The following is a 22,885-nucleotide window of genomic DNA, read 5'->3' as shown; positions in this document are numbered from 1 at the left end:
TTATTTATTAATTATATTATTTTTTCTGTTTTTGTTTTCTGTTTTCTTTTTTTTTTAACTAGAAGAATTAGAGTGGTTTGATATTTTTTATCATCAAAACAAGAAGAGGGGAATTAGTAGGAGAAGCAAGTATCCTTTTGGGGGAGTGCAGTGTTCATGGAAGGGCCCCTTCAAGGTTGAGAGGGTCCTGCTGGGTGCTGGCCAGTCCTATGTGAGGGGCTGAGGACCGTTTTCAGGCTGGCTAAGCCCCCTAGAGGGGACCCTCACCCCATGAGGGTGTGGCCAGTCTGGGTGAGGGGCTGATGGCTGTTTGCAGGCTGGCCACAACCCCCCAGCCACCCAAGCTCCCAGTGGAGACTGGCTGGAAGCAGGTATCTTGGATTTATTTGTCTTCTATAATTGAAACTTCGTTGCCATGAGCAGAGGCCACAGCCGGCTCAGGCAGGCTGGAAGCTTGGCTTCCTCCATCGCCCGGGCAACCAAGCCTCCTGCTTGTTCCAGCTCCGTGGCTGCCGGCTGCCATCTTGGTGGGTTAATTTGCATATAGTCGCTCTGATTGGCTGGTGGGTGTGGCTTAAGGCATAGCGAAGGTATGGTCAATTAGCATCTTTGTCTTTTATTAGTGTAGATCTGCTTTGCTAAAGGGCAAAATGTGGTAATAAAAAGCTGTGGGTCCGGACATTCGGAGAGCCCACTTCACTAGAAAGTGGAGCCTCCCCTGGCTCCCCCATGCTTCCCAAATTTATATTTTATGTCTAGTCTGTATTCATTTATGTCACAGACCCTTCTCCAGATTCCTGAACCCTAGCAGTGAAAAAGACTCTAGCACTACTGAGGTTGAAAAAGAACCCGAGGGAAGAGAAGATGCAATCAGCCAGGGAGAGAGGAGGCAAGGACTGTCTGATAAGTTCCACCTGAGGAGTAGGAAAGAGGGATGCTGCTCATGCTTGCAAGCCTCACACCTGAAGCTGCTGAGGACAGATGAGAGAGGAGGACTCTGGGCTGTGAGGGATTGCTGCAGCTCGGATAAAGTGGTGAGCCCATCAGACTACAGTGCACTACCACTGGGGGTTTTGTGGAAGAGACGGCTGAGTCTCTCAGGGCCCAACCACAGGTTGGAGGAGTTGTTTGAGTCTCAGCATCAGTGCCTGTTTGGTTCTCCACCTTCCCAGACTACATTACAGAGATAAACAGAAAGGAGACAGCCACAGTAGAATGGTAAGGAAATGCCATTTCTCTTTTTCTTCTTTTTGCCCCAATACTACCAAAGGATAAATCTAAGAGAAAGAAAGATCTAGAGCAGAGATTTTCAACCAGTGTGTTGCAAGAATTTTAAAAATATGCAATACTTGACTATTTAGTCAGGGGGCACTAACCTCTTTTCCCCTTAGATCAGTGGTTCTCAACCTTCTGGCCCTTTAAATACAGTTCCTCATGTTGTGACCAAACCATAAAATTATTTTCGTTGCTACTTCATAACTGTAATGTTGCTACTGTTATGAATCATAATGTAAATATCTGATATGAAGGATGGTCTTAGGCGACCCCTATGAAAGGGTTGTTCGACTGCCAAAGAACCACTGCCTTAGATTATAAAAATAAAGAAACAAACAAATAAATAAAGACACAGCCAACACAACAATAGCCATTCAGTATGAATTAATCAAAATTGTACCTATTTATTTTGTCAGAGTGGCAAAAAATATAATAATATTTTTGGTGTGCTGCAGAAGTTTAGTAATTCATTTATGTGTTTCATGAGAGGAGAAACGCTAAAATCGCTGATCTAGAGGGTGGTATGAGGGAAGGAAGGAGGGAGGGAGGGGGAGAGAGAGAGAGAGAGAGAGAGAGAGAGAGAAGAAGAAGAAGAAGAAGAAGAAGAAGAAGAAGAAGAAGACGACGACAACACCTCTATCAATTCTAGAACACTTTGGTGAAACCCAAGACTTAATTATGTTGGAAGGAGGGGAAGAGGTCTGATAAAACATAAAACTTTAAAGTGGAAAGGACTAATACATAATAAAGTTAGAGCTATGCATTGAAATGCCACTAAGGAAGACTAAATGGGAAACAGGGTTAAACAAAGCATAGTTGGTAACAGATATTGCCAAAATAAAATAATTTTATACATTAACTGATTAAATATTCTTAATTAAACCAGTTGCAATTATAAAGCAAGTGGAAAGAAATATTTGCCCCTTACCCCTCCCCCCAGGCCCTCCAGCTTTTATCTGGTTGGGGAAATTAGAAATACAAAATACTGAATCCTCTATATGTAAGCCCACCCAGCAACATCTCCATTCTCATCTCCATTGCCTCACACACCCATGCCTCAGCACTGAATCACTCAATGCCTTTTCACACCACATGCTTGCTTATGTGGTCATGTTTATGCACATGCTCTTTCTTCTGCTTAGAGCACCCTTCTTCCTTTCTTTTATTTTTATTGATTTTTAGAGAGAGAGGAAGGGAGAGGGATAGATAGAAATATCCATGAGAATCATTGATCGGCTGCCTCCTGCATGCCTCCTATTGGGGATTGAGCCCATAATCTGGGCATGTGTCCTGACTGGGAATCAAATTGGTGACCTCTTGGCTCATGGTTTGATGCTCAACCATTGAACCACACCAGCCGGGCAACACCCTTCTTTCTAATGTCTGTCAGGCAAATATCCACAGATGTTTCACTTCTGGAGAGTTATATCTTCTCTGAAACCACCCTGACCTGCTCCTCCCTCCCTCTCTCATACACATTCTCAGCCAGATATCCTTCCTGAATCTCCATTAGGCCCTTATATGTATCTTCTGTGAGATGCTTACGCTGTATATAAGTATGTGTTAGTATTTCTGTCACTCCTATTAGACAATGAGCCCTCTGGAGAGAAAGAAGAGATCTTATTTACTTGTTAAATCTATTACATAGCACGGTGTTTGGTATATCACATAAGATTCATAGGTCTTTGATGAGAGAGAGAGAGAGAGAGAGAGAGAGAGAGAGAGAGAGAGAGAGAGAGAAGGGAAGGAGGAAGGGAGAAAAGGAAAGAAAGGAGGACTTTCTTTGTGCTCAAAGTGATGAGGCTGCACAGTTTAGTTTAAGAGAAGGCTGCGTATTGTTCTTATCTTACCCTTCCAGTGAGATGGCCCGTTGGAGAGTCACCGAAGGCTGGCGGGTTGCAGTGCTGTGTTGGGAATGACTACAAGAAAAGGAAGAAAAACAAAGATAGATCATTTATTTAAAATGACTTCACACATTCAAATCAATCCTATTGTCAAGAAAAGAACTAATATTGAAAGAAATATATTAGAGATTAAATTGCTGTTCTTTTGGTGATAAGTAGAATCCCCCCAAATACAACATTCTCCCAGATAAGGGGTTACTATTTCCATATAATTTGATTTCAACATGTATTATTCAAAAGTAGGCTTTAAATAATAGGTAGACATGAAAAGAAACAAACATTTAGAAAAGGCAATTTTTTCTCCTTGGAATAAGACAAAACAGAGCACAAAAACAAATTTCATTATGATGCAATGTATTAGTTTTTTTTTTTTAATGCAGAACATATTTTTTTCCCCAAGCAAAAAATTAAAAAGAGCAAATTTGCAAATTGGGGTAGACTTTAACTAGCATAAATTTATTAGTTCAAATTTGCAACACTTACTTGTATAATTCAATAATAATTCAGCTGTTGGATAAACACAACAACTTGAAAAATGGAATTTTCAGTTGCATATCAACTTTAGAATTTAATGAAATTCCATGTTTTGTTTTGGTTGTATGGTAGCAAGCAATGACTGATTTTATAGATAAGTGGTTGCAAAAACAATTCTAATATCTCACATTTAGTGAACACTTATATTTTCTAAGTTTATGTGTTTATATCGTTTATATCTTACAACCTTATGAGGTGTGTACTGTCACATTGAACATATGAAGAAACTAAAATACAGAGATATTTAAAAGCTTACCCAAAGTCATTTGGTAAATACCTGTGCATGAAATGGCATTTAGACTATTTGATTCTAGCACCATTATTCTTAACCATCATATTATACCACCTCCCAAATGATAAAAATTTCACAGGTTTGTAAGAACCTGCCTTAAAATCTCAGAATTCTTCAATTGGAGATAAAGGGATGCTTTTATCTGAGATATGCACAATGAAAATCCAACAGCAATAACATGATGCATTATGTGCCTATGTGTTATAATTTTAATTTGTAGTCTTAGTTTAATATTTTAGCTGTAATATTAGTTACATATACTAGTACTTGTCATACATGAAGACGTTTATATACAAATATACATATAAAGAGAAACTCGAGTCAAATCTTTGCAGAACATGACACTCCTTCACACAGCTCTTGGATTTTATAGCATGTGCTCTGAACCACTCTCTGACATAGAAAACCAAGCTGTAGACTGCAGATTTTCATTTAGAACCTTGGTCATTTGGGCTGAGAAAAGGTGGCTCTCGGTGAATAGCATGTAGTTGTGACATGAATGGCATTTACCTGAGTTGAGGGAGCAGAACTTTGGGTCTGTAGCTAAACAGATCTTCTGCAGGGCAAGGATTGCATCCTTTTTTCCTGGCATCTCTCAACATATTTACTGGACCAGTTGAAAAGTAGCATAACATTCAGGAGCTGGACCATGTAGCCATGGCCTGAGTTCAAATCCCAGCTCCTCCATATATCCTAATGTCACCTTGAGCAAGTTACTGAAAGTCCCCTGAATGTCAGTTTCTCATCTGTAAGACTGGGATATAATAGTACCTTTCTCATGGGGTTATTATAATGATTCAATGAATTATGTGTTTTGAACAATGTCTGTTACATGGTAGTAAAAGTTATATAAATGTTTGTTAAATAAACTAATATGATTTAGCCATGTGTAATTTGAGATGTTTGGCTAAGTAAAAATTATTATTTAGATCATTTCAGTTAACCATATAGTCACTACTACAAGGGGTATACTTTTGAGTATAGCTTTGGTGATCAATATTAAATTTAAATGTATTTTCTACTGTGAAAACAACATTATGGAATGAATAGAAATCAAAATAAGAAAAAAATTCACCCATAATTCCGTTAACTTGTCTCAGACTTTACAGACTTAGCTAATTTCATTTTTTTAGCTGTCCTACAAGATAGGTATGAGTAACTTATCAGAGTCAACAGCTTGCACACATGAAACCAGAATTAAAACGGAAGCTAATCTTGTTCCCAATTATGTGTACTTTCCACTCTATGCTATGGACTCCATGTGTCTCATATAGTTTTATATATACACAGAACATATAGAACCACATATTCTACATTCCCCCTTACATTATAATTTAAGGATTTCTGATAGGCTCTCCATAATTATTATTTTGGTGTTATATAATGTTACTACCTATAAAGATATAATTTAATGGTTAGGGAATGGGTTATTTCCATTGTTTTAATATCATAAACAATTCTGCAATAAACATATTGATATAAATGACTTTTTCATATTTTTCAATTTCTTTTGAATGTTTTCACCAAAATAAAATAAAACATTTATGTTCTTGATTTATGTTATTAATTACTTTTAAAAAACTTTATACCATTTTTGCCATATATATATCCCCCCACACCAGTTACACCACAGTCTTACAAGTATTGACATTAACCTTTAAAAAAAGTTGATAATTTAATTGGTAGGAATGATATTTCTGATATGAGTATTTATTTATTAGTGAGAATGATCATTTTTTTCTATATGCTTATGCTAATTGTACTTCTTTTGTTTAAACTGTTTAATCCTTTCCTTTACCATTTATCTTCCACTGGTTTGGAAAGTACCACCAGTTCTTATGTAAAGATCAATGCTGCTCACTAAACAAGATTAATGAGTAACTGGAATCCCTGATAACTTCCTCACCATTAGCTTAGACTACAATGAAATATTCAGTAATCTCACTTATCACTATCTTAAACTAACTACTCTATTATTCTATTATTCTGCACTAAGTTATTTAAACAATGTTCCTCTTAAAGTTTTAATGATGCTATTAAATGCAAAAGGTGCCATGAAGTGCTCAGAGACTTTGACTCCTTTTATATTACTCATGAAGTTAGCTGTTTCTCTTACCATGTAAATTTGGAACAAACAGAGACTTTTATAACATGTAATTACCCTTTTACTCTACTAAGACAATTACAGTGATTTATCTGATGGTCAAGACCTTTGGACATAAGGTAATTTTTGTTTCCTGACAATAAAGTTTAAGCAGTACTTTCATGAGGAATACAGACAGTGGGTATTAGGAGCAAAAAGATGGTGATAATAACTTTTATTTTTTAAAAATACCAAATATCTTTCCCTTGGGACCATGCAGGTTCTATTCTTTCCATATTACTGGCTACACAGAGAGCATGTTACTAGTTCTACCAAGACTAAGAAATTATAAGTAACCGCTGCCTGGCTCTTTCACCTCCTTTGGCAAAGAGGCTGACTGGATGGAACTCTGAAAATGAGTGGAAAGAACTAAGGGAGAAAAACACAGCTAAAACTTAAAGACTAAAGGACAGCTAAGTGCTTAGAATATCCTTTGTCTTAAAAACACACACAACCCTATTCACAAATGGCCATCCTCCTCCTATATCTATTATTTTTGTAGACACTGTCAAATGTCTCTTCAGCCCAGCTCACATGCTGCTCTGCAGCCCAACTCACCTTTTTCACACATAAAAAGTAACATCCAGGGCTAGGAATCACAACCATTTCTTTATGTACCTGTGTTTCCTACTGAGTTGTGTGTGCTTTCAGAGGAAGTGATAGGGATTTTTCCACGCAGATGAACCAACACATTCAGTTAGAAAATGCTGAACTCTCATTAAAGATTACTGTTTGTTTTTTCATAAAATACCACCCATATTTTCATGGTGTATGTCCAATTTGCATGTCGGTGGCTTTTGAAGGTCTTTTATTTTTTTAAAAAATGAAGGTCATTTAATAAAGGAATTTCTCTGTCCTATTCACACCACCTCATTGGTCAGCCATGGGCATTTATGAGGATTTAAGTGAGAATGAATGGTGGGTGAGTCAAATGAGAATGAGGAAGGCTCGGCATCCTGTCACAGCACTGATGCAGGGCAAGAAGTCCCTGTCACCTGGTAGAAAACCTGTGGTACCAACTCTATTTAAGTAGCTAGGCTGAGTTGTCAAATCAGGTAACTGTGGAAGCAAATTTTACCAAGACTTTTTTTAAAAAGTATATATTTTTATTGATTTCAGAGAGGAAGGGAGAAGGAGAGAGAGATAGAAACATCAATGATGAGAGAGAATCCCTGATCTGCTGCCTCCTGCACAACCCCTCTGGGGATCGAGCCTGCAACCAAGGCATGTGCTCTGACTGGGAATCAAACTGCAACCTCCTGGTGCATAGGATGATGCTCAACCACTGAACTATGCTGGCTGGGCATTTACCAAGAGCTTTTTAAGACTCAGAGAGAAGTAACAGTGCCACTGCCTTTCTAAATCATGCTGTCATTGAAAAAAATTGAGCCAGAGACCAGTAGAGTCCTGTACACAGACGCAGGCCTCTAAATTCTTTTATGGAATATAGCCATCTCATACTTGGTCTTCCTCTTTTGCATATTTTACTCCTCAAATAAACACTTCTAACACTTTTGCTTCTTATATTGTGAGACAGTTTTAAGATTGCTAGCTATCTTTTCTTATACACTCTTAAATTTTTCTTCTGACTTCTACTTAAATTGCAGAACCTAGGAATGCATTCAGAGTTCCAGATGTGTTCAGAGCAGGGCTGAGTGCAATGAGATGCTGACTTTCCTCCCTCTGAATTACATACTCCTGCCAGAGCAGCCCAGGATAACATGGACTTTAAAATTTGCTGAATTGTAAGGGTCAACCTAAACTTGTATATTTTTGACATCAAATGATTCAAAATCAAATCTATCAAGTACCGGTACACTGGATTTTTGGCAACTCAATATAGTTATTAATATCTACCCTTGTCAAATTTAATGGTATTTTGATCTCGTTTTACAGTTTGGTAAGCTAACATTGCATCATCAGTTCAACTCAATAAGTATTTATTGAGCATCTAATATGTGCTAGCCATTGTAAAACATCTCATCTAGTATTGTATCATCTTAATATATAACATGCTTTTTACATTTTCATGCAAGTTATTAATTATAATAAGAGAAAATGACTGTGCATTGTAGCAAATCATCATAGGTCTTCCTCAAGTTTAATAGTTAGTTCACATGTTTCATTATTGACAGCTCTCCATCCCCTCAGTGACAGCTGACCAATGACTATAGCAAGCAGAATGCTCATGGCTCATATATTTTCAGTACTTCCATGTGACTTGTAGGCTTACTAAGAATCAGTTGTAATTGTCCTCAAATCTGTCTGTTCCCATTGTAGTCATTTTTAAAATTATGTAATTTAATTAAACATTACCAAAATGAAATATAAGTGTGTAAAAAAGAATTGTTTATGTCAAGAATAAACTTACTGACCTAGAAAGACTTCATAATTGTATGTGGTTATAAACATTGCTGCCAAATCAGGTGTGAGAGAGACAACTCTAAAAATCAGGAAGTAATTATAAAATGGAACTCTTCACTTAGTTTACTTTTAATTCTCATCCCAATTTACAGAAATCCAAAATGAAATTAATTGCATACTTTATGCAGGAAAAATGAAGTAGAACTTTGTAAAAATGGGACCCAAGTCCAACTCTTTAAATCAATACATTGTACCAAACATTTAAAGCAATTGATGGACAATTTAGATGTTGGAAAAACTATGGCTAGAGGTTGACAATGCTAGAAAAAATGTTGATCCTAACGTATAGAAATAATAAAGAACACAATCTATTAACTGATCTCAAATAAAAAGTTCTGATAATTTAAGAAAGATGATGTGTAACTTAGACTAATGAGAATTTGTTTAAAATAAAAAATGTGAACAATGAAGAAATCATGCATTTTGGGACAAACAGATGGATCTAAATATGAAGAAATATACTATATCAAATTTAGTGCCCCAGATTTCTCATGCAATAGCCGAAGATGCCAGAAATGTGGCTTTAGCTTAAACAGCTTCAATTAACACACAGTAATAGCATGGTAACCAAAGAAAAAATTAAAGAAGCTTTATTGGGAGAAATTCCATTTCTTCTTTTAAATAACATCACACATTGATTTTATTATGCCACTATACAGTTATTTTTTTGAGTTTTTATTTAACATTTTTATAATATAATATTCTTATTTAGTGACTACAATACATTTTCATATTTCTGATGATCTTAATTTTTTAAACTTTATTGTTCACAGTATTACAAATGTCCCCATGGATGGGTTTTTTTTTAAAGTTGAAGTGAAATAATTAAGGCATGCAAGTATTTTTTTTCCCTCTCTGCATGATGATTCTTGTATACAATTTTTGAGCAACGAATCAATAACTGGTTCTGGTCGCGTGGTTTACAAAAAGTTCCATTGTGTGAATGTCTAACCCAGATATTAATTCTCTCCTCATCCTTAAAGAATATCATGGGAGACCTCAGAGACTTCTCACAGGGGAGACCTAGAGAGGTTACACTGCATGGCCGCATTATGTTATAGGTGAGACCAGAACACAAATCGAATTCCTAACCCATGGTTTCCCTGTCCCATGCCACTGTCACTTATTCATATTCTTCTCTGTGACAACAGTTCAGTATTGAACATGATGGCCAAACATTGGCCATTCTAAAAATCCTGCTCATCACTATTAAGTAGCTGGAAGCCCCTGAAGGTGCTCTTCAAGTGCTGGTCCAATCTCTATGAATTTTTTTTTTGCTCATAGTAATAATGAGAAATTCCAGTAGTTTGGCCTTTGGACTTTGAACCAAGTGATATGTGACTGGTCTCCAAGCCTGAAACACAGGAGCAAAATGTGGTGTTTCAATCCAGCAGGCACAGTCCTGCCTGTATTCATTTTGCTTTCGGAGGGCTGACTGCACATCACTCTTCTTGACTTTTGGAGTCTACAAGCTGCATCTAATGAGGTGCTGTATGAACATCTGTCCAAAAATGTCATGCAACACAGACAATTCTTTAAGGAAAGTAAAACACTAAATCTATAATAGCTTAAATCAAGTGACAGCTAGCACCATGAATGCAGTTACTTCAAAAAGGAAAGTCTATTTTAGTTAGGAATTTTACTTAAAACACAGATAAGAACTAGGGAATGCACCAACCATGAGAGAATCTGGAATGGGAAGTTTTTGTACACCTGTTGTGATTCGAGGCATTTAATTGATATGGTCCTGGGTATCCCTTCCTTTCACACAGGAAACACACTTTTTTCAAGATAACACATTCTGGTTTTTATTCTTTGACAACATCTGGGAAGCGGAGTTGCATATACAAAAGAGCAAAAGTCTAGAATTTTTTCCACTGTGCTCCTAATGAGAGTTCAATGGCCTGAAATAAGTCATCTTACTTGCCTACTTTGTTTTGATTTTTTCTGCAGTTTGAATAGAAAATAATTATTCCTGCCCTTCACATATACTTTATTGATGGGAATCAGTACAGATGCTCATCCACTCACAATGGGGTTATGTCCCAATAAACCCACTATAAGTTGAAAATATTTTTAAGTCAAAAATGCATTTAATATACCTAACATACTGAACATCATAGCTTAGCCTAGCCTACTTTAAATATACTCAGAACACTATGTTAGCCTAGAGTTGGGTAAAATAATCTACCACAATGAATATACTATAAAGCAGGAGTGGGCAACCTTTTTGTGAGTGCGTGCCAAAACCAGCAAAATCTCTGACTCAAAATTCTTCTACGTGCCAACCCTAATTTTTTGTTGTTGATTTATTTATTTATTTTTTATTTTTTTAAAATTCTTTAGCAAAATCTCTGACTCAAAATTCTTCTGCGTGCCAACCCTAATTTTTTGAGAACATGTTACGCCTACTTGATATCTCTTAAAGTGTACGTATGTGAAGAACCTTGAAGAAATAATAAAATTCATTCGAGCGACAAAAACACAGTATATGATGATGAAAAATACATTTATTTTTTAATGTATACATGTACACGGATAGTCCGACAGAAAACTTTATGACTCCGTTTGATATTATCAGTGGAACTTTTGCTGCTGTATCACTGATGACAGAGATTTTACATCAGGTTTATATTTTGTGACCTTCAGAGATATGCACGAGCTACTACTTTCATCCATCAGGCTACTCCTATTACGAGACTTAACAAAATTCATCACTGAGAACAAAGATTCACAAGGGTATGTGGATGAAACCAAAACACTGGTCAGATCTAGGAAGGCAGGGAGAGTTAAGGCAGAGGCATAGAAATTGCTCTTCCCCTCTCTCGTCAATCCATGTCTATGGTCTTTAAGATAACTTGTTATGTAAAATTATTTATTTATCTAAGATGCACCTACACTGAATTTATCTGAAAAATAAAAAAGTCGATATTAAGAAAAAAATTGTAGATGGAAGATTATAAGAGAGGGTTTCGCGTGCCAGCAAAAGTTACTGGTGTGCCATGTTTGGCACGCGTGCCAGGGGTTGCCCACCCCTGCTCTAGAGCATCAGTTATTTATCCTTGTGACCATGTGCCTGACTGGGAACTGTGGCTCTCTGACACTGCCCAGCATCAAAATAAATTATATTACTGTATATCGCTTGCCTGGAAAAAGGTCAAAATTCAATGTATGGTTTCTACTGAAGGAGTATCATTTTCATACCATCGTAAGGTTGAATAATCGTAAGTCAAACCATCATAAGCAGGGTCCATCTATCCCATGATGGGGAAGAAGCATGAGCTTGAGGGTTGCTGGCCTGGCGTTAGGGATTTCTTACTCTTCCTTATTAGATAAACACAACCTCAAAAACCAAACACTACATCTCTATTCCTGTCATCAGTATAACATAGAGAATATGCTTTCTCACAGATTGCTCTGAAGGGAAAAATAAAGCAACATATGTGAAAGGAATTTTATAAAGTATGAAGTGTGGGGAGGAGTAAGTGGAAATTACTTTCCAGGGAGGCAGTATGATTTTGTCAAAAGGTGTCTAAAACTAGTTCAAATGACCTGAACTTGAACTAACCAGTGGAACTAAGGAAGAAAAATATGGCTAGAGCTAAGAAATATCAAGGATCCTGGCCTGTGGCTCAGTTGTTGAGCGTTGACCTATGAACCAGGAGGTCATGCTTCAATTCCTGGCCAGGGCACATGCCCCGATTGCAGGCTCAGTCCCCAGTAGGGGTGTGCAGGAGGCAGCCAATCAATGATTCTCTCTCATCATTGATATTTCTATCTATCTCTCCCTCTCCCTTTCTCTCTGAAATAAATAAAAATATATAATAAAATATCAAGAAAATAAAATCTATAGGATTTGATGATTGCATATCAGGATGAGTGAGTAATTTAGGACAACTTCCATATTTCTGGATGGGGTGATTGGGCCAATAATGCTACTTCAAACTGAGAAAAATATATGAGAATAATATTATTATTTGGGAAGAATGTAATAATGTTAACACTGTGTATGTTGAGTTTGAGGAACTTGTCTGACATTAAGGTAGAGATATCTCATAAGATAGTTGGATATCAAAGATCAATTTCAGTAGAGAGTTCTGGTATAAAAAAATACATTTTGGAGTGAACATAGTTTAAGTCCATTTAAAAAAATGGTATTCCTGAAAAAAGATTGTAGTGAAAAATACTGAAAGCTGAGATGGAGACCTGGAAATAACCAAAATTCTAATATGCACAGAGACAGCTATAACTGGAAAGAAAACAAAGAAGGCATGAGTGCAGAGGTAGAAGTAAAACCAAGAAAATGTGAGGTAATGTCAGCTAACAATGGAAGCAGAGAGAGAATTTCAAGGAGAGTTTGGTCAACAGTTACCAAAGACTTTAAAGAGCTTAAACACAAAACAGAGGGGAAACTTAGGTCACTGGAATTTGGATTATATTCTGTAGGCAAAGAGGAGGTCATAGACAATGTTAAGCAATATTAAAATATCGTCACTTGTGTAATTTAGAATGAGCCTTCACAATCCCCAGATATATAAAACAGAGAAGGGTTAAAGAAAGCCAAGGAGCTCTAAGAGGAAGCTAATCTTAAGAAGACTGGGTATGAATACCAAAGCTTTCTGTCTTAGAAATACTAGAGGCTAGTCCTCAGAGAATTTTTCTTTAGAACAAATGTCAAACCAGCATAGACATCAAGGCAAGAAATAAATAAATAAAATTTAAAAATGGAGACCTGTGCCTCCTATCATGCCATTGAGTTTTATTTCAAATAAAAAAATGCTCTTATTCTACAATTTAGTTGCCTTATTGATTTTCATGCAGACAGCTGGAACATTCAAATAAATATGGGTTGCTTGGCTTGGTAAAATCTATTAGTTTGTATGAGTGTCATAAAAAAATTCCAGATGTGTAGCAAAAGGGAAATTGTTTCACTTAACATCTGGAGTATGAATCTTCGTCACAATGGTCACCATAGAAAAGTAAGTGAAACTAGTAAAACGCAAATTGTTCATTTCTCCTCCACTCTTCACAATTTATATGTCCAAATAAGAATAATCTTTTCTGGTATTCTCCCTTCGTCGAATATGTCCAAGGTAGCCATGTGGTTATTGGTTCAGCTAAGCTTTTACTTATTACCAGAGCTAAAAATCTGGACATGGAAACCCAGCATGATAAAGTGTAATGCTTTCTCAGTCTCTTAATGTAGATTTTAATTTGGTCAGTGAAGTGAAACTAGGCACCCTTTCTGTGTGAATAAATGCTTGCCTCAGGGCTTAATTTCCAGGATAAAGCAATGTTGTTTTTGTTTTTGTTTTTAAGTCTTTAAGGCTATGCAATGCTTGTTAATATTTCACATTCATGTTCATTGGACTATCAATCTAAGAAAAATATTAAACATAAAATATCAATGTAAAGAAAGTATCAAAACACTAAAATGCTTTGACACTGGATCTTTTTTTTTAAAATATATATTTTATTGATTTTTTACAGAGAGGAAGGGGGATAGATAGATAGTTAGAAACATCGATGGGAGAGAAACATTGATCAGCTGCCTCCTGCACATCTCCCACTGGGGATGTGCCCACAACCCAGGTACATGCCCTTGACCAGAATCGAACCTGGGACCCTTCAGTCTGCAGGCCGACGCTCTATCCACTGAGCCAAACTGGTTTCGGCTTGACACTGGATCTTAATGACACGTTCCCAAATGAAGGAAACTGAATATTTATTCTCATTATTGAAAACGACTATCTCTTAGCAACTAAACTGGATACAAGTTACAAGTCAAGATGCAAGTGAGCCCTAGCTGGTTTAGCTCATTGGATAGAGTGTCAGCCTGCAGATTGAAGGGTCCCAGGTTGGATTTCAGTCAAGGGCACATGTGGGCTCCCCAGCAGGGGGCATGTAGGCGGCAGATCAATGATTCTCTCTCATCATTGATGTTTCTATCTCTCTCTCCCTCTCCCTTCTTCTCTAAAATCAATAAAAATATATTTATTTTTTAAAAATGCAAGTGAGAGAATTTGGAAGGGCATAAACTTTTAAATCTATGGTAGCTTTCTTCTTTGCCTTTCTTAAGATGTGCAAAGAGTTTAAAAAATTAGAAGGCTCATGCATCAATTCTCTATACATCAATTTCCCAATTCCCTCATCAGCCAATTAGCAGTCAATAGCACCCACAAACCCTACTTGGTATACTGCTGGTGGGATTGCAGAGTGGTGCAGCCACTGTGGAAAAGAGTATGGAGTTTCCTCAAAAAATTAAGAATGGAACTGCCTTTTGACCCAGTGATCCTGAAGGGGAAAATAAGACATTTGGGGACTAGCTATCTGAATCTGTGCCAGGAACCAGTATTCTGATACACACTCTTGCTAGCAGATAATTAGCTCCATTCTTATCTGTGATGCTTGTCCTGCCTTGCAAAACCTGTTTCCCAGAATACTCCCATGTTACAGAGGCCATAAACCATGAACTATATACAACCCCCTGAGGGGGTTGTCAGCACTGGTGCCAGCCAGGCCAAGCCTTTGGGTATAATCTCACTTCTCCCATCCCAACTCATGGGGGGCTGCAAAGCCCACGAAAAGTCCGGAAGCCTGATCCATATTTGGGGGACAAAGAAACTAAAAGGGATAAAAGGAAGGTTCCTCCATACTCATCACTCAGGCTTTGGAGGTTGATTCCCCTGAGTCACTGCACTAGTGCATTAAAGGCTCCTCTTCTGAGTCCTCTGAGTGCCTGACTGATTATTCTCCTGTGCTGCCTGGCAGCTTATCTACAACAATCCCACTTCTGGGAATATATCCTAAGAATCCCGAAATGCCAATCAGAAAGAATATATGCATCCATATGTTCATAGCAGCATTACTGGTATTTACAATAGAAAAGACCTGGAAACAGCCCAAGTGCCCATCTGTACATGAGTGGATAAAAAAGCTGTGGTACATTGATACCATGGAATACGATGCAGCTCTAAAAAACGAGGCTCTCTTACCCTTTGCAACAATATGGATGGACTGGAGATCATTATGTTAGGTCAAATAAGACAATCAGAGAGGGAAATATCACACGATCTCACTTATATGTGGAATCTAATGAACAAAATAAACTGAGGAACAAAATGGAACAGACTGACAGATCTCAGAGGGAATGGGGGGCAGGAAGAGATTAACCAAAGAACTTATATGCATAGCCCATGGACACAGACAATAATGTGGTGAAGGGCTGGGGTGGATTGGGGTGGGGGCTGGGTGGAGGGGGGAAATAGGGGACATCTGTAATAATGTCAACAATAAGAAATAAACTGAAAAAAAATAGCACCCACAGTATGCAAATTATGATGCCTGATATAATGAAAACACACACACACACACACACACACACACACACACACAATAAAGGCTAAATCAAGGACTATTATCTTCAAGCATTTATAATGTGACTTGGGAGAAAGTCCACTCATGTTATCATTCTAATTCATTCTCTTTCAGTCTGCTTTTTGGTAAACAGCAGCACTGCCTATCTGGTTGTTCAATCCAAAATTTTTCACTGATTCTTTAGTTCCAACCATCACACCACCATATTCCATAACCAACTTATTAAGCTCTTTTACTTCTACCATAAAAATGTATCCCACTTCTCCAGTGCTACCACCCTAATGGACACACACCTTTTTTGGTAGGCTCTTGCAACAGCCTCCCACTGGTTTTCCTCCTGTCCTTCTATAGTTATTTCTCATAGTGGCCTATAAGATATTTTAAAATCATAAAATCAGATCATGCTGAAACCAAAGACTTCTGATTACAGTTAGAATAAAATTCACAGTCACCTCCAGGGCTATAAGATCCTGCTGTCACTGTCTACCTGTCGATGCTCACTGCGCACCACCCTGTCCATCACTCCCCAAGACCCAGGCATCTGACCTTTTTCCTGACTGTCATGTATTCTCACTCATTTCTCTCTAAGGACATCTGCACTGGCTGCTTGCTTTGCTCATAAGTCTTTTTTGTGGACACCTTCCTCTTATTCATGTCTCAAGTAAAAGGTTACTTCTCTAGAGAGGCCTTCCTGGTCTCCAGCTAAAGACACTCCACTCCCATCCCAGACAATACAAATCCCTTTTCAGTACTTATTTACTCCTTAGCACTTGTACTTATCACTCACTGAAATTATCTGTTTATTGATTCATTTTTGTGTCCATTGATATCTTTTCCCTTCAATAGTATTGCTTCCACATGTAGGAATAAGGAGCACAAACACACACACACACACACACACACACACAATTACTGAATGAAATATATAGCAAGAAAAGTCTATGAACTCACACTTAGCCTAGTTCTATTCGGATAGGGCGAACTCAACTCATTCAGGACTCCTTAATGCCACGATTTAAATCCAAGACCATTATTTCAATATCACTTAACTTATGCTGTATATCTTGCTGAAGTCAAGCTCTCTTAGACTACATTTTCTTTCTTGTCTTGGTTATTTGAAATACCCAAGAACCATGTGTTGGCTGTATTGCAGAGGGACCATTCAGTCAAACCTTATTGGTGATTAGTGTGTTCCCCAACTTTATGTCACATCTCATATTGAGCATTCCATTGGTTTGTAAATGCTCCACATACTTTTATCCACCTCCAAATTTTATCAAGGCGAATTCTTATTCATCTGTACACTCATTCAACCAACTTTTAGTGAACACCATATATGTGCCAGGCAACAACCCATTCCACAATTCTCTTTACTTAATCCCTCCACCTCATATTTATTAAATTATTCTCCTTGTTGCTTTCTTATAACATCCACATTCAGTCATCAACATTTCTGTATCTACCAGAAGTCAGCACTATGCTAGACACCATGAGAGATACAAATAGGAAGCAAGCCAAGTTACTGCCATCAAGGATCTACATGGAGTTTACATAGAGGGATGGGTAAGTGATAACTAATCAACTAAAAGAAAAACATAGCCTTGACAAAGGTAGGAAATGGAAACATATTGCCTAGCAGACCATCTAAAAATCATGAAAAAGGACAATGCAAAAAAGGGAAGGGACCTATCTATTGCCACTTACAGAACACAATAGTGAATCTTAGTTTTGGAATAAAATATGTGGTGGAATTTAATATCTATAATAATAAAAGCATAATATGCTAATTAGACCATCCAGACGACCTTCTGGACAAAGCCAAGGCTGCGAGGGAAGCCCGGGTGCCTGCCAGCGGCCAGAGAGAAGCCTGGGTCCTGGATGCCAGAGAGAAGCCTAGGTCTCAGGTGCCAGAGGGAAGCTGGTGCTGGCAGCCATAGAAAGGAAGGTCTACTTTTGCACGAATTTCGTGCATCGGGCCTCTAGTATTAAAATAACAATAAATGAATTCTTCTCTGCTCCAATGAACTTGTGTCTTATTGAAAACATGATTTAAAATGGCAGTCATAAAAGTTACAGATACAGAATTTAAGCAATCAGCCAGGGCAGGGCATTGCAGGGTTTATTGCTGTCCATGGTCAGTGCTGCTTAAACAAGGTTGAAAGTCATCGATGCAGCTGGGCATGAAATTACAGAATCCTAATCTGTTCACTGTCATTACAGTCAGATGTCATTTAAAAAATTCTCACCTGAGGACATGCTTAGAGAGATATAAGGAGAGGGAGAGGGAAAGGGAGAGGGAGAGCGAGAGCGGGAGAAACATCAATGTGAGAGAGAAACATCGACTGGATGCCATCCATATGGGCCATCCATACATGCCCCAACTGGGATCAAACCCGCAACTGAGGTATGTGCCCTGATCAGAAACAAACCAGCAACCTTTCAGTGCACAGGATGACGCTCAACTAACTAAGCCGCTTCAGCTGAGCCAGTCAAATGCCATTTTAAAGTTAGTTTTGTGAAAGATGGAGCAGCTGTATTTGCTTTGGTTAAACAAACAAAACAAAAAAAGAAAGAAAGAAAGAAAGAAAGAAAGAAAGAAAGAAAGAAAGAAAGAAAGAAAGAAAGAAAAGAAAAGAAAAGAAAACAGTTTGACTTCATAAACAAGGGTTCTTAATAAATCCTTTTAGCTTCAAGTATACAGCAGAGTGGTTAGACAATTATATACTTTACAAAGCGATCTCTCTGATATTTCAATACCTACCTGGCACCATACATAGTTATTACAATATTATTGACTATATTCCCTATGCTGTACTTTACATCCCCATGACTATGTTGTGACTACCAATTTGTACTTCTTAACTCCTTTACCTTTTCACCCAGCTCTCCAACCCCCCTTTCCTCTGGCAACCATCAATCTGATCTTTGTATCTATGAGTCTTTTTCTGTTTGGTTTGTTCATTTCTTTTGTTCTTTAGATTCCAAATATTAGTTCAATCCTATGGTATTTGTCTTTGTCTGACTTATTTCACTTAGCATAATACCCTCTAGGAACAGCCATGCTGTCATAAATGGTAAGATTTCATTCTCTTTTATGATTCAGTAATATTCCATTGTGTATATGTACCACAACTTTTGTATCCACTCATTGATGAGCACTTGGATTGCTTCCATATTTTGGCTGTTGTAAATAATATTGTAATGAACGTAGGGGTGCATATATTTTTTATTGGGTTTATTTTTGGGTTTCTTATTGTTGTGTTTTTTAAGTTCTAAATTTCTAAGGTCTTTACCAAACTTTTGATCTTATCCCGCACAAGCAGAAAGCATTACTTTTTATAAAAGGCGGACCACCCGACAATGACATTTATGTTTAGTCATGTTTTTGTCTCAAGCCTTGAAATCAGAGAAGTGATTTGTTCAAAGGATTGACAAACTGCAGACCACTAAGGCTAAAATCAATATGATGGGGCACCCACTAGTGGTGATTTAAGCTGTTATCTGACCTTTGGTCAATTCCTTATATTTGGGCCACAGATAACTTATAACTGCTGTCTTTGAAGCTTTGTAGCATGGGGAAATATTAACAAACAAGCAAAAATGAAAAGCACACATTCAACGGGCAGGACATAAACTTTCCTTAAGGTGATAGGAAAGGTGTTTTGTTTTTCCATTCCTTTAACTAACTCTTTGAACATAAATGAATATTTAAGTAAAACTATCAGGCCCAAAATTATATTTTATTTAAAATATTTAAAATGTTGATTGTTACTTTAAACTTCTATTTCTTTGAGCCTCTATTCACCAAATCAGCCTTTAAAATTTATTTGAATATTAAAATACTAGTTGTCATTATATTAATATTTGACAAAGGAGGCAAGAACATACTAGGGTAAAGACAGTCTATTCAATAAATGGTGTTGGGAAAATCAAGCAGATACCTGCAAAAAATGAAACTACACCACTTTCTTACACCATACATAAGAATAAACTCAAAATGGATTAAAGACTTCAATGTTATACTCGAAACCATAAAAATCCTAGAAAAAACAAAGACAGTAAAATCTCAGGCATTTCTCATAGCGATATTTTTTTCCAATATATTTCCTCAGGCAAAGGAAACAAAAGAAAAAAATAAATGAATGGAATGACATCAAACTAAAACGTTTTTGCATAGCAAAGGAAACCATCAACAAAATGAAAAGACAACCCACTGAATGGGAGAACATATTTGCCAATGAGACATCTGATAAGAGGTTAATATCCAAAATTTATGAAGAACTCATACAACATAACACCAAAAAAACGAACAATCCAATATAAAAAATGGGAAAAGGAACTGAATAGACACTTCTCCAAAGAGAAAATACAGATGGCCAATAGACATATGAAAAGATGCTCAATGTCACTAATCATCAGAGAAATGCAAACTAAAACCATAATGAGATATCACTTCCTGCCTGTCATAATGGTTATTATTAATAAATCAACAAATGACAAGTGTTGGCAAGGATGTGGAGAAAAGGGAACCTTCATGCTCTGTTGGTGGGAATACAGATTGGCGTAGCCATTGTAGAAAGCAGTATGGAGTTACCTCAAAAAATTAAAAATGGAACTGCCTTATGACCCAGTGATTCCACTTCTGGGAATATATTCAAAGAAGCCCAAAACACTCACTCAAAAAATATATGCACCCCTATGTTCTTGCAGCATTAGTTACAATAGCCAACATTTGGAAACAGCCCAAGTGCCCATCAATAGATAAGTGGATAAAAAAGCTGTTACATTTACACAGAGGAATACCACTTGGCCATAAAAAGAAGGAAATCTTACCATTTGCAATAGCATGGATAGACCTGAAGAGCATTATGCTAAATGAAATAAGCCAGTCAGAGAAAGACAAGTACCATATGATTTCATTTATATGTGGAATCCAATGAACAAAATAAATTAACAAAAAAAAATACCATTTGTCATTATAGAGAGCAAAGGGAGTAACTTATTTCTCTAGGCCAGTGGTCAGCAAACTGCGGCCCCTTGAGTGTGGCTCTTCCACAAAATACCACGTGCGGGAGCGCACGTACAGTGCGATTGAAACTTCGTGGCCACACTCAAGGGGCCAAAGAGCCGCATGTGGCTCGCGAGCCACAGTTTGCCGACCACTGCTCTAGGCCATTCTGAATAAAGCTGAGGCCAAGTAATTCATCAATTGTTTATCCATTGATTTATCCCAGAGATAATTACTGCATGCCTAATATGTGCCAGGTACTTTCTAGGACCTAGATATAAAGGACTGAATTTAAAAAATATGCATTTTCTCATTCAGTTTAAATTTTGAATGTAATGGTGGGAGGCAAAAAAACCCCCACACAACACAAAAACAAATACAGTAATACAAATAGTTCCTATTTACTTAAAAATTTACTATGTCTAAAGCACTTTGTTAATTGCTTTGCATACATTATTTCATTTAATCCACTTACGGTTGTAATATCCCCATTTTGCTGACAACGAAACTGAGGCTCAGAGAGGTAAAATGCTTTGTCTCTAATCACAAAAACTCATAAGAGATAAAATTCTCCTCCAGCCTCTCAAGGTTCAAAGCCTGTACTTTTAACCACTATAAATGTTGCCTATACAAAGGGCCTTGAGAACTATTAGTAGTTGAATAATGATTGTCCTCAAAATTTGCAGATAAAAGTACTCTTAAGGAATTATAAGAAATAATGGATATCTGTGCCTACATTTGAAAATATTTGGCTGAATCATAATAAAATTATATCTGTGTATTTATATAAGTACATTTGTAAATATATGTGCATATATCATACACTCATATATATGCATACATGCATACACAAATGTCTCTATATATAAATGTAAAAATGTCTCTCTCACATTTACGTAAATATAATTTCGATCTTTTCAAGAAAGCTATAAATGAGTGATTTCTTTAGACTATGGAGCATCAGTTAATATTCTGTGTCTAAAATGGTAAGCTGTGATTTTATTTTATGCAGACTCATGAGATAAAAAAGTCATAATGATGTTTTGTGTCATTTGTTATAAGCCTACTGATGATGGAGATTTTTCTTTAATAACTCAGGAATCTTGTATATTGAGCAAATGAATTGAAGAACAATCTCTTCTCTTTTTATTTTTTCTTATTATTACCTTTCATAAGATACTGTTTTAAAAATAAATCTCATAGGCAAGAGTATTTTTCCCAATCATCAACTCTAATTCTCTCTGCTGACTTAATATTCTCCAATTACGTCTACATTCCTCAAGCTGTGTGTATGTACTTCTTTTCATATCCTGTATAAGTCTAAAGAGATATAAATGTAGTATAATACATTTATACTACATTTTTATTTTCACAGCTTTACCAAGTCTCATTAATATGAGAGTGGGTCTGTTCTGATAGATGAGGATTAAACAGCATAGTTCCCACTGGCAATTGTCAGAGGGTTGAATTTATGCACTGAGTATTTTTTTTTTCACATACAATGAATGAGGGTATTTTCAAGTTGAATCATTTGATAAAGTAGTGTGAATGATAATAGTATTTGAATATATGGCTGACTCTTATTACCAACTCTGGGCCTGTGAAATGGTCAGCAAAGACATACTGATCATGCTTCAGACTTTCTCAGTTACTCTATACTCCTGGCTGGGAGTCACCAGTTTCATTCCCAAAAAAGGGCCTCTTTAGGTGCTGAGTAGTGCACTTGGAGCCTGCCTCAGACCAACAGCCTATCCTCTTGGTCCCCCAGCTGGAAAGATCAGTCATGCTGGATTCCTCCCTCCCCCTCATTTCCTGACTTGTGAAGAGATACTGGTTCTACTTCCAGAATATTTTCACATTGGCCTCTACTCACAAGGCCCCAGTTATCACCACAGTGTAGCAAAGTACAAAGTCAGAAGATCTGGATT

At 37.0% G+C, this 22,885-nt stretch overlaps 1 protein-coding gene across 7 annotated transcripts in view; it reads right to left on the bottom strand.

Annotated features, from left to right (window-relative positions):
* The window catches only part of DLG2 (discs large MAGUK scaffold protein 2), a 1,152,012-nt gene that overhangs the window by 374,868 nt on the left and 754,259 nt on the right, over positions 1-22,885 (bottom strand). For all 7 annotated transcript variants that reach the window (XM_023762195.1, XM_023762199.1, XM_023762198.1 and 4 more), the window contains one exon: positions 3,126-3,194. In XM_023762195.1, the coding sequence (XP_023617963.1) occupies positions 3,126-3,194 (69 nt within the window). The remainder of the gene's footprint in view (positions 1-3,125; positions 3,195-22,885) is intronic.

Source organism: Myotis lucifugus, unplaced genomic scaffold (assembly GCF_000147115.1).
Source record: "Myotis lucifugus unplaced genomic scaffold, Myoluc2.0 scaffold_236, whole genome shotgun sequence".
Taxonomy (NCBI): Eukaryota; Metazoa; Chordata; class Mammalia; order Chiroptera; family Vespertilionidae; genus Myotis; species Myotis lucifugus.
This window is presented reverse-complemented; position numbering and strand designations above follow the sequence as displayed.